Raw genomic sequence first — 14,270 nt, forward strand, 5'->3', positions numbered from 1 at the left:
TGTGTGTGTATGTGTGTGTTGTGGCAGTGGAAGGAGAGGGTTCTGGACTTTTCTAAAGGACAGAGAGACAATCTGATCTCACAGAGGAAGACTGGTTTAGGAAAGAGTGTGGGCTCAAGGGTTCAGGCCAAGGTCAAAATCCTGGTTCTGTCCTAACCGGTCATGGGACCCTGGATGACTTGTTCAGCATCTCAGAGCCTCTGTGTCTTCATTTCTAAAACAGGAGATTAAATGAGATAATGGACATAAGGGGACTCACCGAGAGCAGAGACCCAACATACAGCGGCTATTAACTAGGGTTGATAGTCGGTTGCTGAGCACAGGCCTCGGATGCTAATTACCAGATAAAATAGAAGAAGCCCATGCAACATCTGGGACATACACTAAAAAAATTTCATTGTTTATCTGAAATTCACATTTAACTGGGTGTCCATTATTTTTATTTGCTAAATCTGTCACCCTTATTAATATTATTGTTACTCAGCCAAAGGCCATAAGAAGCATTGTTTTAAAGTAAAGTTATTTAAAAAAAAAACACACACACACTTCCAAAGATTTCAAAGAAAATCACCTAATGATAAAATAAGAAGAAATAAGCATGTTTTCCACCCTGGAATTCACACATATAAATCCTCTCCTTTCTCATTTGCTGGCCTTCCTGGAGGGAAGTCCATTTCTTTATTCCTCGCCAGTGACACACTTTGCTAAATTCTGAATTCCCTGCGTAAGGAATCTTTGAACGCTCTGTATGCTGGAATTCTAACTTAGTACCCTTCGCTTGCAGAGCTGCCCATCTAGGGACACATCTAGGGCCTGTTTAGAGAGCTTGGTGGCTGTCTTGTGGACCCCCAAACCAGACGGGGGCTGCAGGCAAATGTTGAGGCAGGACCGGTCAAGCGTGAGACCCCTGAGAGGCCCTGGGGCCATATCCAGGCAGGAGGGGGGAGCCCAGGGAAGACATGAGCAAGGGCTCTGACACCAGGCAGCCAGCCACGGAGCGAAACCCCAGATGGGGAACCAAGAATGGGGCAGCACAGACACTGGGGCTGGAGAGAGGGCTGGAAATCAGAAACCAGAAAATCTAGAAACAGAAGAGGTTAATGTAAAGCAGACAAGGGCACACCTGTCCAAGGAGACCAGAATGCTAAGGGCCTGATCATCCGAAGTAAGTATCTGTCCTGACAGAAACCCCATTTGCTGAGCCCAGTGCAAAAATGAAAATGCAGGGCCCCGTGTTCAGAAAAGTACTGACAACGTTCAGACAGCAACAGCAGAACATTAAACCAAGCAAGGGCCCTTCCAGGCACGGGGCCCTGTGTGACTGTCCAGATCACCTGCCCCTGAGGCCGCCCTGGGTGCAGGAACTAAGGGCTGGAGGGCGATTACATGACGAAAGAGCATGAGCTGTAGGACTGGAAAGACCTAAGTTTGAATCCTGGCCGGGCCACCTTGGGCAGGCCACTAAATCCCTCTGTTTCAGGCGTATGAAAAATGGAAATGATATTACCTTGCTTACCAAGTTGCTGTGAGCATTTAGTGAAATCCCTCGAGCTTCTAAAAGCTGCATAATGTACATTAGAACACACCAGGCGGGAACAGAGTGGGCTCTGAGGCCCACCAGCTGAGGTTCATATTTTGGCTTTACTGTTCTGAGCTGTGTGCCCTTGGATGAGTTTTTTACTCTCTCTCTTGGCCTGTTTCCTCAACTATAAAATAAGGATGCTAGCAGTACTATTTACTCCCAAGGTTATCGTGAGCCTTAGCTGAGCTGTCAGCAGGTGGGAGGCGCTTGGCCCAATGCCTGGCACACGGTGAGCTTCCAGCACTGGGCAGCCATTAGGGCCGTCCCTCCCCCCGGCAGCACTGCTCACCCAGAGCCCCGAGAAGAAAGTCAAGTAGCTTGTCTCCAACAGGTGGGAGTATATGGGAGGCTTTCATTCACCGAGGCTCCGGGCTGAGGGCTCTGCAGAGCACAGTGTTTCATACTCTGGAGTGATATTTTTGGCTTTTACTCAAAGACCAGTGTGCACACTCGGCAGCTATTCATTGGACTAGGCAGAGAAGTCAAGATCATTGTGCGTCTTCTTCTCCCCACCCCCAACCAGGCTAAAAGTATAAGAAGGACGAAGGAAAGATGAGGAAATTGGCTAGATACAGCTCCCCCAAATGGGGGCTAGGGCCAAAGAGTCCCCCATAAGTTATCTCTCTCACAAAACGGAAAAACATTATAGTAAAAGCTACTGGCTTTGAAGTGACTCTACATTTTGGATGCCATTCTAGACATTTTACATAAATGAACTTGTTTAATCCTGTACGGAAGGGACTATTGGTATTCCTGTTTTATAGCTGAGAGCGCTGAGAATCTGAATAGCTCAAGAGGTTGTCCAAGATCACACAGCCAGTGAGTGGCTGAGCTGGGATTCATTCCGATATCAAAGCTCTCTTCGGCGCACTGCCCTGCCCCTCATCTCTAGATGGAAATGAGACCCCTGCCACGAGCAGCCCCCTGCCCCTCCATCACGTCCTGGGCCCCCCAGGCATGCCACTGCTCCCACCCAGGCCAGTGAGAAGACTCAACCCAGTCTCTTCTCTGCAGAGCCAAATAGTCTTTGTGATCTGATATAGGGAAGATGGGGGGCTGTGCACCCATGGCACCCTGCACACGCTCCCTGGGTGTGCCCCTGGCCTGTGGCTGGTTCCCCCTGAGGTGGGGCAGCTCTGCTGACCCTGGGCCAGCAGCCTAAGGAAACGCTCACCCAGTGGCCCCAGACACCTGCCTACCAAACAGCCTCCTTTCTTACACTTGAGTGGTATTTATTTCTTCTGGGTCATTTGCCTCCATTTAAGCAAAACAGATATCTTTTCAAGATTTCACTGATTCTCAGAGGTGACCCCTTTCTGCAAACCAGCTCATGCACTGTGAGTCTTCTCTGCACTGAGACAAAAACCCAAAACCTCTGCCCTCCTCAGGATTTATAATATTCTTGGCATTCTCGGTGACCCTCTCTTATCAGCACAGATCAATGTGGAAAAACAGGGGACATAAAGCCTCAACCCTCAGCCAAATGGTGGGAAATGTTACGAATGGATCAAACACGGTGCCATGCCAGCCTCCAGTCCCATGAACCGCTGGGGTGGGCCGAGGGGAGGGGGCTGGGAGAGGGCACTGGCAGGAGAATCACGGTCCTTTATTCTTCTGAATTCTCCACAGCAGCCAGGGCACACAGACAGGAGAAAGAGAGCTGGTGGAGAAGAGAGAGAGAGACAGAAGCTGATGGGTAAAGCAGGGCAAGTCACCACTGGAACGAAGCCCAGTCCTGGGTGGCCTCGGACGGGGCCTGGGGCACGGACGGCCGCCCCTCCACCCTCAAACCACCCCCCTGTCCGAGTGGGTGATGTGCGTTCTGCCCCCACCCTTCCCCTCCTCCACATGAGAGAGGTCCCCGGAGATGCCAGTTATCCATAAAAAAGCAAATCACCCGCCCGGGTTCAGTATTTTACGCCATGATTCTGTTCCCACGGCAACCAAGCCTACGAGGCCTCAGCAACTCTCTGCTGTCTGACGAGGGGGACATGGAAAAGGCCACCCTGGGAACGGCGGCCGGAGGCAACAGCACCCATGCTTGTCAAGGAACGGCCGCTCTGAGCGGAGAAGGGACCTGATGATCCACTCCGGGGATGCTCGACGTCCCTCTCCACCTGGACTTTGTCCCGAATCCCCTAATGCGCAGGTGGAGCCCCCCCCCCCCACAGTCATGCTGAGTTTCAGGCTCTTGTCACCATCTCAGAGCGGCCCCTCCACCTCTCCCTGCTGCCTTTCCTTTCCCCATCACCTTCCTTCTGCCTCTTCTCCCCTCCCCAGCACGTCCCTCCCGACCCACACTGCTGTGTTAAGGCCCTGCCGAGTCTCACAGACGATCGGCCAAGCCAAAGAGGTTACTGACCCCTTTGTGGACAAAGATGACGTTAGACACAAAGCAGTCAAGCCATTTAATCCGTTTTAGGCTGGTTTATCTGGATCACTAGTTCTTAACTGGGGTATCATTTGCTGCCCCCACCCCACCCAGGAGACACCGGGCAATGTCTGGAGACATTTTTGGTTGTCAGGACAGGGGGCGGGGAGGGGTGCAGAGCTACTGGCATCAAGGAAGCTGCTAAACATCCTCTGAAGCCCGGGACGGCCTCCCCCACTAACCAAGAATGACCCGGCTCAAATGTCAATAGCACCAGGGTGGACGGACCCTGACCTAGATGTCCACTGTGGCAACAGCTTATGAACGTCATCTCTGCAAGTAAACAAAGACTATAGGAAATTGGCCATCCATCCAATAAGAAGGGGGCTTATTTGGGGAAAGTCTCCTCTAAAACAGAGAGTGTGGGAGAATCTTTGCAAAGACAGGTGAGGTTTTATCCCACTGGGACACCAACCAAGTGTGGCATTCCTGGCCCTGTCATGTCAGTTAAGGTTTAAATCAAAGTTGATTGAGCAGAAGTTTTGTTGGCTGAAATTGTGTGCAAAATGTCTGTGCATTTGGGGGCAGAATAGGTTTATAACTTTCACGGATTTTCACAGGGGGAGGTGACTCAGAAAAGCCTGAAAACCAACAATCTAGGTTCCATTTGCTCTGACCTGCATGTTCCACTCTTGTCTCAGTCCAATTATAATCTCTCCTTACCCAGGACCCCAGCCACGGCCTTCCCCCTGCCCCCAAATCACAGAGCCCACAGCCCTCCTCTCTTTGTTAGTCTCAGAGGGGGAACATCATTGCCCCCAGAGACATGAATAGATGTGTGGACACCTTCCGAGCCTCAGACTCTGACCCAGCCCTGCCCAAAGTGCGCAGCTCCCGGTGAGCACCTCCGAGTGCGGACATACCTGGTTTACCTTCGTTTCATTTGGATTGGTGACTCGGTCCAGGCCATAGTCCAGTACGTTGTTCACTCCTGGCTGGACAGAATAAACGCAGCATAAGCACCACGACAGAGCAAGTCTCCAGTTTCAGATTGACTTTGGGTCTTGGCCAAGCTGCCAGTTGTGAGGGTGAGCTAAAGGGGCTTGGGGAGTCAAGAGGATGTGTGACACCCACTGGGGAAGCCAGGGAGCTCCATGGGGACTGTTCTGCCACCACAGCATCTCCAGAACCTAACATAGCAGGATGGTGGATGGAAGGATGGATGGATGGATGGATGGATGGATGGATAGAAGAAAGAAGGATGGTGAATAACATTCAAGCTCAAAAGGAGTTCACTGGGATTGGTAGGTGGGACTCTCGGCTCCTCTGCCACTCTGCACCACGTCTGTCTGGGCTGGCAGGGAAGCAGAGGAAAGAATTAGCATTGTGGTGCTTTGGGGGAGCCCCAGCTTCAGTCGGGCACCTCTGGGTTCCAATCCTGACTCTGCTGCTTCCCGGCTATGCAAAAGACCTTAGGAAACCACTTCCCCTCTCTACACTCACTTCCCCTTCTATGAAATGGAGAAGATTCCTTCTTATGAGTAAGGATTTGAACAAAAAGGGGTATGACACTCTCAATGGTGGGTAGCTATTATTGAACAAAGGAACATGCATTCTGGGGTCATGCATGTAAAGGGCTGATTCTGCCATCTTTGTCGGCCCCTTCTCCATTGGGCAGCACAACTCTCCAGCCAATCTTACTCTTTCTCAACTCCTTGAGGCCAGAAACTTGGGTCTTTCACTTCCTCCTATGCTGGTTTGGCACTGGGCACACATCAAATACTCAAGACATGTCACTAACCAAGCTGGTTGAAGGAAAGAATGGAGGAGCAACTGGGCTTTCTTCCACCAGATTCAGCCTCACCAGTAGGGTCAGCTGTCTTTGTAGTTCAGAGGTAGGGTTGCCAAATAAAATATAGGACACTCAGGTAAATTTTAAACGTCAGATAAACAACGAATAATTTATGCACTAATATTTGTATACTTATTTTATTTTTATACCAAAAAATATATCTAAAATATGTTTTACATAAAATGATACATTAAAAATTATTCAAAATTCCAATTTAACTGGGCATCTTGTATTTTATTTGTTAAATCTGGCAACTCTAACTTAGGCTATCACTGGGTCAAGTATTAGGCATACAGCCTGGGCAAGCAAGAGAGAGCAGAAGGAAACAGAAAACGGGCAGGGGCAAGGGGGGCAGTGAAATGGAGACACCACCCTTACTGTCATTGTTACATGAGGAATTCAGTCATCAGCTATTTATGAAGCACTTATTATGTGCTGGCCACTGTGCTGAGTGCTGGGGAGCCCATGGTGAACACATCCTGAGATGCCTGCTCTTTAGGCCCTTCCAAATTTGTGGGGGAGGCAGCCATTCAGCAATTAATCACACAAATGGTGAATTACTCTGCACCTATGAAGGGATGATGCAGAGGTGTGTGTGTGTGCATGTGTGTGTGTGTGTGTGTGTGTGTGTGTGTGTGTGTTGGTATTGGGCTGTTGTGTTAGCATAAAAATCAATGCCTCTGTCTAAGGTGAGTTCCAGGTTCTAGGAGTTTCTCCCTCCATCTGGTATGAAGAGTCCCTCCTCCAGTGTGATCAAAGCCAGACTTCACAAACATACACACGCATATGCATGCACACACTCACACCCACTCACACCCACATTCACACATCCAGCCCGTGTCTCTGCAGTCACAGCCTTGGCAGCTTCAAAGTGTGATCATCTGTTCAATGTGAATCAGTCAGCCAGCTCTTTGCTTTGAACTTCCCGCCCTGGAGCAGACGCGGAACTGGAATCCTCATCAGCCCAGGAGGGGTCCTCCCCGCCCAGACTCTCAGAGCCAGCAGCCCCCCACCGGGCTGTCCTGCTCCACCTGCGGGTCCTGCTGCAGCCCCTGCCTGGCTCCGGTCTGCTCCTGCATCACTGGGGCAGCAGCCGGCTAAGTCTCGATGGTTCCACACCCAGCGGGGACACATGGAGGTGGTCCCATCCCGGCACTCCTGCCTTCAAAACTCCCCAGGGGCTGCCCTGCTGCCTTGGCTGGTTCGGGAGAATCAGGATCCATTCATTCGTTCAGCAAGTAGCATGAAGCCTGCGCCTCCACGGGGACATCACCAGAGCCACGGCTGACGCAGCTGCTGGCGCACAAGAAGATGCTCGAATGAGATAAGCCAGCACCGCCTCTCGGTGCACAGGAAAGACGGGCCACAGCGCATTCCTGCGGGGGCTGCCGGGAGATCAGGAGGCCTTACCCAGGAAACCCCACGGGGAAGGCCCAGCCTCCCCCCACTCAGCCAGAGGAGCCCTGAAGGCCGGGGAGCAACCAGCCCTCAGGCATCAGCCAAAGGTGCAATTTTTAAACTGCTTCATACTTCAGGTTAAGAAGGGACCTCGTGTGCTCCTGATCATTGCTCCACAGGGAGCGACATTCTCTGGGCTCAGCATTGCAGAGCAGGGCCGGGCAGGAGCTGGTGGCACCCCTTCTTGGTGGCTCTCACCAGGCCCTCCTGTCCCTTCTCCTGTTCTTATCACCACTCTCTTCCCTGGAGCATTAGTTAAGACCCTTTCGATGCAGGGGGCAGGAAACAAATAAAATAAAATACCAAATACTTGCATGAAAAAAATAAATAAATAAAACAGGATAAAGAGATAGAGAGAGATGAGGCTGAACCAGGGGAGCAGGTTTTAGATTCAGGGGTTAGAGAAGTCTGCTGCTCCGAGCAGAACTCGGCTGGAGGGCCACTTTCACACAGATGTGTTCCCTGGCCCCGGATCTGATCAGGTCCCCAGCCCCTTACCAGCTCTCCTGGCATTCTGTAGATTTCACACTTATTTGTGTATAATTGCTGGTCTTTGTTTTTCTACCAGACTGTAAGCTCCTTGAAAGTGTATGCCCACATCTGCCTTGGCTCAGCATCCAAATCCAAATATCCCCCGTTGTCTACAAAGTGCCTGGCAGAGAGGGAGCAGTTACAAAATGTTTGTTGAATATGTTGTTTAAGAAAATTTGGACCACGGAGTAGAGGGAATTTTTCATCCTGGTTTTATGACATAATGTTCTATGTCAGACCATTTTCCCAGGTCATTAAATGGCCTTTAAAAGAATTAACGTTCATTCAATAGCTTCACAATGTTCCATCACTGTGGAAGGCCAGAGGAAAGTGCCTGGGTGTTCTGTGATGAGAGAAACCAGCAAATCCTTTAATTTATTTTGCCCTTCTCCATTGTTGGACATTTAGCCCAACCTCAACAGGAAATGGAGGGCAGGCATCTTCTCTGGTGGAGTGTTTGTGTAGGAGGTTGAAACATGGGCCATTTAGTTTGACATTCAATCAAGTGACCTCTTGATTCAGAGCAGACACTGCCAAAGGCAGCCTCTGTCCACAGAGGGGTCCCAAGCAGTGGGCTGCAGCCTCAGGAGACACAGGAGCTGAGATGCATGGAATGCCCCAAAAGTGGCATCTCTAAAGGAGCCATTTCTCCGTCTGCTCATGTACACAACGGACTGACTGTTGTTTCATTATGCTTGGGCCAGTACTTTGTCCCCTTTGGGAGCAGAACATAATTTTCCTTCATTACAGGATGCTAAATCATGGCTGGCACTTGGGCTCGGGACCCACGGGGAATGGGGTCAGATCACTCAGCCACTGCCACCCATGTCTGATCTTGGCCTCTGCCGGTGACGACATCCCTGATACAGCACCTGGCTCAACATACCCCTGTACTCCCTCAGCACTGGGGTCTCAGCTCTGGGAGAGCACTGCTCACCTGGGGGACATTAATTTGGATTTTGAGCTCCTTGAGGTGACAGAAGGGCACCACATGTGGGTCCTCCATGCACAGCAGCAGTGATGTCAAGCTTTGGAGTCAGACATGGATTCACATCCTAGCAGTGAACAAGCTGCTTAACTTCTCTGAGCTTTGATTTCTCCACCTGAATAATGGGAACGATGATACTCCCTACTTCATAGGGTCACTGCCAGGGTCTGAATGAGATAATCTACCCTAGAGCGTAATACAGGCACGTGGGATGTGCTCAATAACTTCTAGCTGTGTTATTCCCAGCACCTGACTCCTTACCTGGCATAGAGTCAGGGCTCAATAAAGGATCCACAGAAGAACGAATAGACAAATGAACAAATGAATGCATTGACTCGGTAACATATGCTACAACAGTTGGTGAGCGTCAGTCCACACACTGGCTGCTTTCCACCCCGCAGTGCCAAATGCTTTGTTTGCGTTGGCTGACTTTTTCCCCATGAACTGGCAGTTTGTTTGGGTCTCCTGGAGACAGTCTGACAGTCCACAAGCTCCTGGGTTTCCTTGGATTGTCATCCAGATTGCTCACTTTCTAGGCTGAGATACTCTTCAAACAGAAGCTCTCCAAACAGAACACCTTCCACCCGCTCAGGTCAACAAGGGGCCAAGGGCGTTCATAAAAAGTGTGGGAGAACAGGGTCCAGATGCACTGTGCTTCCTCTCTGACTACTGGCCCAGTTTTGATTTAGGGGAGCAGAGGTGAGAGAGATTAGATGTGAAGAGCAGTTTCGTGCACTAGGAGTTTTACAGCTGCTCAGAGAACATCCAAGCCTGATTCTGAACGTTGGTCCCCAGTGCTATCAAAAGAGGGACCGGCCGCAGGCACTAGTGACTTGTGCAATGTGCTATAATTGAGGAGATTACAAAAAAGCCTCAAACGCACTAAGACATCACATGACATTGTCATGGGAGATAAAAGAGCACAACAGTCAAGAGGGAGGGTCCTGCAGTCAGCTGTATGTGGGTTCAAATCCTCTGTCACTTGCTAGGTTTGTAACTTTGGGCAAATTGTCAACATTTCTGAGCTTCAACCCACTTATCACTAAAGAGGGGATCATAATACTGCCTTTCACACAGGGCTGCAAAGATTAAATAAGATATAAACACAAAATGCTTAGCACAGTGTCCAGCACATTGTAAACTCTCTATTTCTCTTGTGGTGATGATGATGTTTATGATAACAGTGACAATGACAATAGCAATGGTGATGGTGGCATTGGCGGCAGAGGCAGTGGAGGTTGTAGAGGTGGAGATGGAGGTGGCAGAGGTGGTGGAGGTGGTGGAGACGGAGGTAGTGGAGGTGGAGGTGACTGTGGTGGAGGTGGAGGAGGTGGCAGAGGTAGAGATGGAGGTGGCAGAGGTGGTAGAGGTGGTGGAGGTGGAGGTGATTGTAGTGAAGGGGGTAGAGGTAGTGGAACTGACTGGTGGAGGTGGTGGAAGTGGAGATGGAGGTGGTGGAGACGGTAGAGGTGGTGGAAATGGTAGAGGTGGTGGAGATGGAGGTGGTGGTGATGGTAGAGGTGGTGGAGATGGAGGTGGTGGAGACGGTAGAGGTGGTGGAGATGGAGGTGGTGGAGACGGTAGAGGTGGTGGAGATGGAGGTGGTGGAGACGGTAGAGGTGGTGGAGACGGTAGAGGTGGTGGAGATGGAGGTGGTGGAGACGGTAGAGGTGGTGGAGATGGAGGTGGTGGAGACGGTAGAGGTGGTGGAGATGGAGGTGGTGGAGACGGTAGAGGTGGTGGAGATGGAGGTGGTGGAGACGGTAGAGGTGGTGGAGATGGAGGTGGTGGAGACGGTAGAGGTGGTGGAGATGGAGGTGGTGGAGACGGTAGAGGTGGTGGAGATGGAGGTGGTGGAGGTGGAGATGACTGTGGTGGAGGTGGAGGAGGTGGTAGAGATGCAGGTGGTGGAGACGGTAGAGGTGGTGGAGATGGAGATGGTGGAGATGGTAGAGGTGGTGGAGACGGTAGAGGTGGTGGAGATGGAGGTGGTGGAGACGGTAGAGGTGGTGGAGATGGAGGTGGTGGAGATGGTAGAGGTGGTGGAGATGGAGGTGGTGGAGACGGTAGAGGTGGTGGAGATGGAGGTGGTGGAGACAGTAGAAGTGGTGGAGATGGAGGTGGTGGAGGTGACTGTGATGGAGGTGGTGGAGGTGACTGTGGTGGACATGGTAGACGTGGAGATGGAGGTGGTGGAGATCGGTGAAGGTGGTGGAGGTGGTGAAGGTGGAGGTGACTGTGGTGATGGTGATGATGGATTTGATGGTAATGGTGGTGGGTGGAGATTGGGGAGGTGGTGGTGGCAGACACACATTGTGAAGTTTATGTACTTCAACGTCATCTGATGAAGAGCCACTTGACCACTTGCCTGAGGTGGGGGCTGAGAGCACACCCCAGAAGAACAGAGGAGATCTCGGATAACACGTTTTTCAGCTGGGACTCCCGGTGGCAGGATCATGGAGGGGAAGGAAGCATTACACAGCCAGAGTGTGGGGCTTTGTACGGAATGCAGTCACACTGCCGTTCCCACACTGTGGATTCTTTACATTCTCCATCCTCCTTGGTTATGGGTGCTGCTGGACACCAGGCATCTTGCCAAATGAGTGGCTTATCTGTCATTTTCCCTTATCCTTAGTAAGGCTCCCTTCTTGTGGAATATCTGACCAGGTACAGGCTGAACAACATGCTGCTTCCTTCTCATACAAAGATCTCCCTCCTGAGCTACCAGTGGGAGGCATGCGCTTGGCACTGTTTCTCCAGGACCCGATGCTCAATCATCCACACTTTCACAGCCCCCCAAGGACCTGGGTTGGGCATTTTCAAACTGGTGTAACTAGAGGAGGAAGGTGAAACAAAGCAAAACCAAACAAGCTGCTTGCGGATCAACCCCAGCACCTTAACCTCCGTAATAAGGTCTCCAAACAGATGCCTGCACAGATGGAATGCCTTAGGGGAATCGTTTTGAATGAAGAAAGAAGATTAACAAAATGGCCAAAATCTGATGATCTAGAAGTTCCAAAGTCCATGAACTTTGGCACTATGATTGACTCAGTTCACTTTCTGGTTCTGAGAATTCCAGACACCTTGGCAGGCAAGGAAACTAAAGGAGGAGGAGGAGGAGTGTTTGTTTTGAACACTTCACTTTCTGGAATCCCTTTCACGTATCCCACTTCTCATGATCAGCAGGTAGCACTTGGGTCTGACACAGAAGGAAACCGAGGCACAAGAGTTAGCCACAGTGGGCAGCAGCCACTGTCTGGCTCTCTGTGCTCAGGGATGAGCCTTCCATTTCCCAGCGATGAGCTGTGACAATTTACACTGTTGTGTGCCCCTTGTGTCCCTGGACCATTAAAAGTGCCAAAGCCAGAGGTGCGATGTGCTCGAGCAATGAAAAGCTTAACACACACTTATCCTTCTCACCTCCCCGCATCTCATCTTGGCTCCTAGGGAATGGATCTGGGAGAGGAAAAGGGGAGGGAGCAAGAGACACGAAGGATGGCTTTGGCTACAGAGAGTTTCAGTTCTCTACAATATTCTGTTTTTCTACCCTGAGTTCTGATTTTTTTTTCTTCTTAAATTCTTTTTCTAAGGCATGATATCCTCTCCCCACCCCCCAAACATTCCAGCCCTCATAATAGAAAAACACATTCACATCCTTTCCTTAGGTAACCCTAACTCCAACAGATGGCCATAAGTAGACTCCATCCAGACAGTGTGTCTCCTCTTCCAACCACGAGGCACTGGGATGCTACCCCCTCATTGAGCAGCTCCTCCTGCTGATCCCATTCTCACCCCAGGAGATGAGCTGGCAAAGGGGTGGCGAGCACAAGGAGGGGTTGGGGGGTCACAAGGAGAAATGGGTTAAAGCCTGGGAGGCTGATACTCACAGGGCATCGATGCACCAGCCAATATGCCTTCTCTTGGCAATCCAGTGCATACCTATCTGCTTTGTTCCTTTCCTTTCCAGTCCTGAAAAGCCAAGAGCCACAGTTAAGGCCAGTCAGGAATACTTTGCATCTTTGGGTCAGTGGTGGCCTCCACTCCTGTGCACTTCGGCCACTCTTCCCCAGCCTGCCAAATAACCCAGGTTGGCCATAAAAATAATAATGGCAAAAGCAAATATTGCACTTAGGTGCCAGGTACCCTCCCAAATACTTCTGCAAACTGTATGAGCTAGTTCAATCCGCCCAGTGACCCTTCTTCACTTCACAGATCAGGGAACTGGAGCAGAGAGAGGTTGGATGCCCCGCCCAGGGTCACGCTATAAGTGAGTGGCAGAAGTAGGACTTGCACCCAGGCAGCCTGGCCCAGTCCACGCTCCTGCTGACAACGCACTGCTGAAATGCAACCAGGCCGCCACGACTAGCCCCAGACTCCAATCAACCTCACCCCTGCAGTGAGACCCGGATGACATCCCGGGCTGGCATTTGATCACCTGGCTTCTTAATTTCCCCTGCACTGGTGAACAGCACAATCACCATCAGAACAAGCAGGCAGTGGTCACTGCTGAGGACGTGACGGGAAAACGTCAGGGCATCCCTTCCTGTTAGTTCCACCATGTCACTCCAGAGTTCCTTTCAAGTCAGGGGCTTTTCTGAGGCGAACTTATTATTGAAAAAGGCTATTTCCCCTCTCATCTCTTAGTCTCCCCCCTTCTGTTAGGGATAGGAGATGATGCTGGGCTTTCCTTCTACAGGAGCAAGGAACAAAAACTGTCCTGCTGCAGGCCCCAGCCAGCACCATTTCCACGGCGACCCGAGCTGAGGCTCAGTAATGCTTGCTTTCCCAGGCAACGCGGGATGACGCACGAGCCCTCAGCAAGGCAGAGTCGGTGGATTTATTTCCCAGCTGATGTATTGTGAACAACACCAGGGAGCCAGATGGGGTGAACAGTGCCATCCCAGCGGGATGTTTCACCAGACTCTTCTGGAAAATTAAATGTATTCACTGTCGCTCCCACTTCCCCTTGCCAACCCAGTTGGGTTTTCTACCAGGTTAACCAGCCTGTGTGTCCTGGGGAGGAGGGGCCTGCAAGCAGCTGACCACCCTGATGTCGCCATGCTGTGAGGAGGCCACACTGGACCAGGTGCAGGGGCACAAGGAGAGGCACGGAGAGACGTGGAGAGATGAGGAGAGATGTGGAGACACATGGAGAAACATGGAGAGACAAGGAGAGATGAGGAGAGATGAGGAGAGATGTGAAGATACGAGACCTGAGGAGTGACGTGAAGAGATGAGGAGAGACAAGGAGAGACCTGAGGAGATACGTGGAGAAATAAGGAGAGACGTGGAGACACATGGAGAGACACGTGGACAGACATGGAGAGACATGAAGAGATGTAGAGAGATGAGGAGAGATGCAGAGAGATGAGGAGAGACATGAGGAGATAAGTGGAGGGACATGGAAAGACATGGAGACACATGGAGAGACACAAGGAGAGACATGGAGAGACATGGAGAGAGAAGGAGAGATGAGGAGAGATGTGGA

General features: G+C 51.0%; 1 protein-coding gene across 2 annotated transcripts in view; it reads right to left on the minus strand.

Moving 5' to 3' along the window:
- RGS9 (regulator of G protein signaling 9) overlaps positions 1 to 14,270 on the minus strand; it is a 69,396-nt gene that overhangs the window by 32,433 nt on the left and 22,693 nt on the right. The window contains exons 8-9 of one of the 2 annotated variants that reach the window (XM_037808658.1): positions 12,670 to 12,751; positions 4,886 to 4,948 (exon numbers count right to left, since the gene is read on the minus strand). In XM_037808658.1, the coding sequence (XP_037664586.1) occupies positions 4,886 to 4,948; positions 12,670 to 12,751 (145 nt within the window). Of the gene's footprint in view, positions 1 to 4,876; positions 4,949 to 12,669; positions 12,752 to 14,270 lie in introns of both variants that reach the window. The other variant, XM_037808657.1, reaches the window with a different exon arrangement.

Source organism: Choloepus didactylus, chromosome 18 (genome assembly GCF_015220235.1).
Source record: "Choloepus didactylus isolate mChoDid1 chromosome 18, mChoDid1.pri, whole genome shotgun sequence".
In the NCBI taxonomy this organism is placed as follows: Eukaryota; Metazoa; Chordata; class Mammalia; order Pilosa; family Megalonychidae; genus Choloepus; species Choloepus didactylus.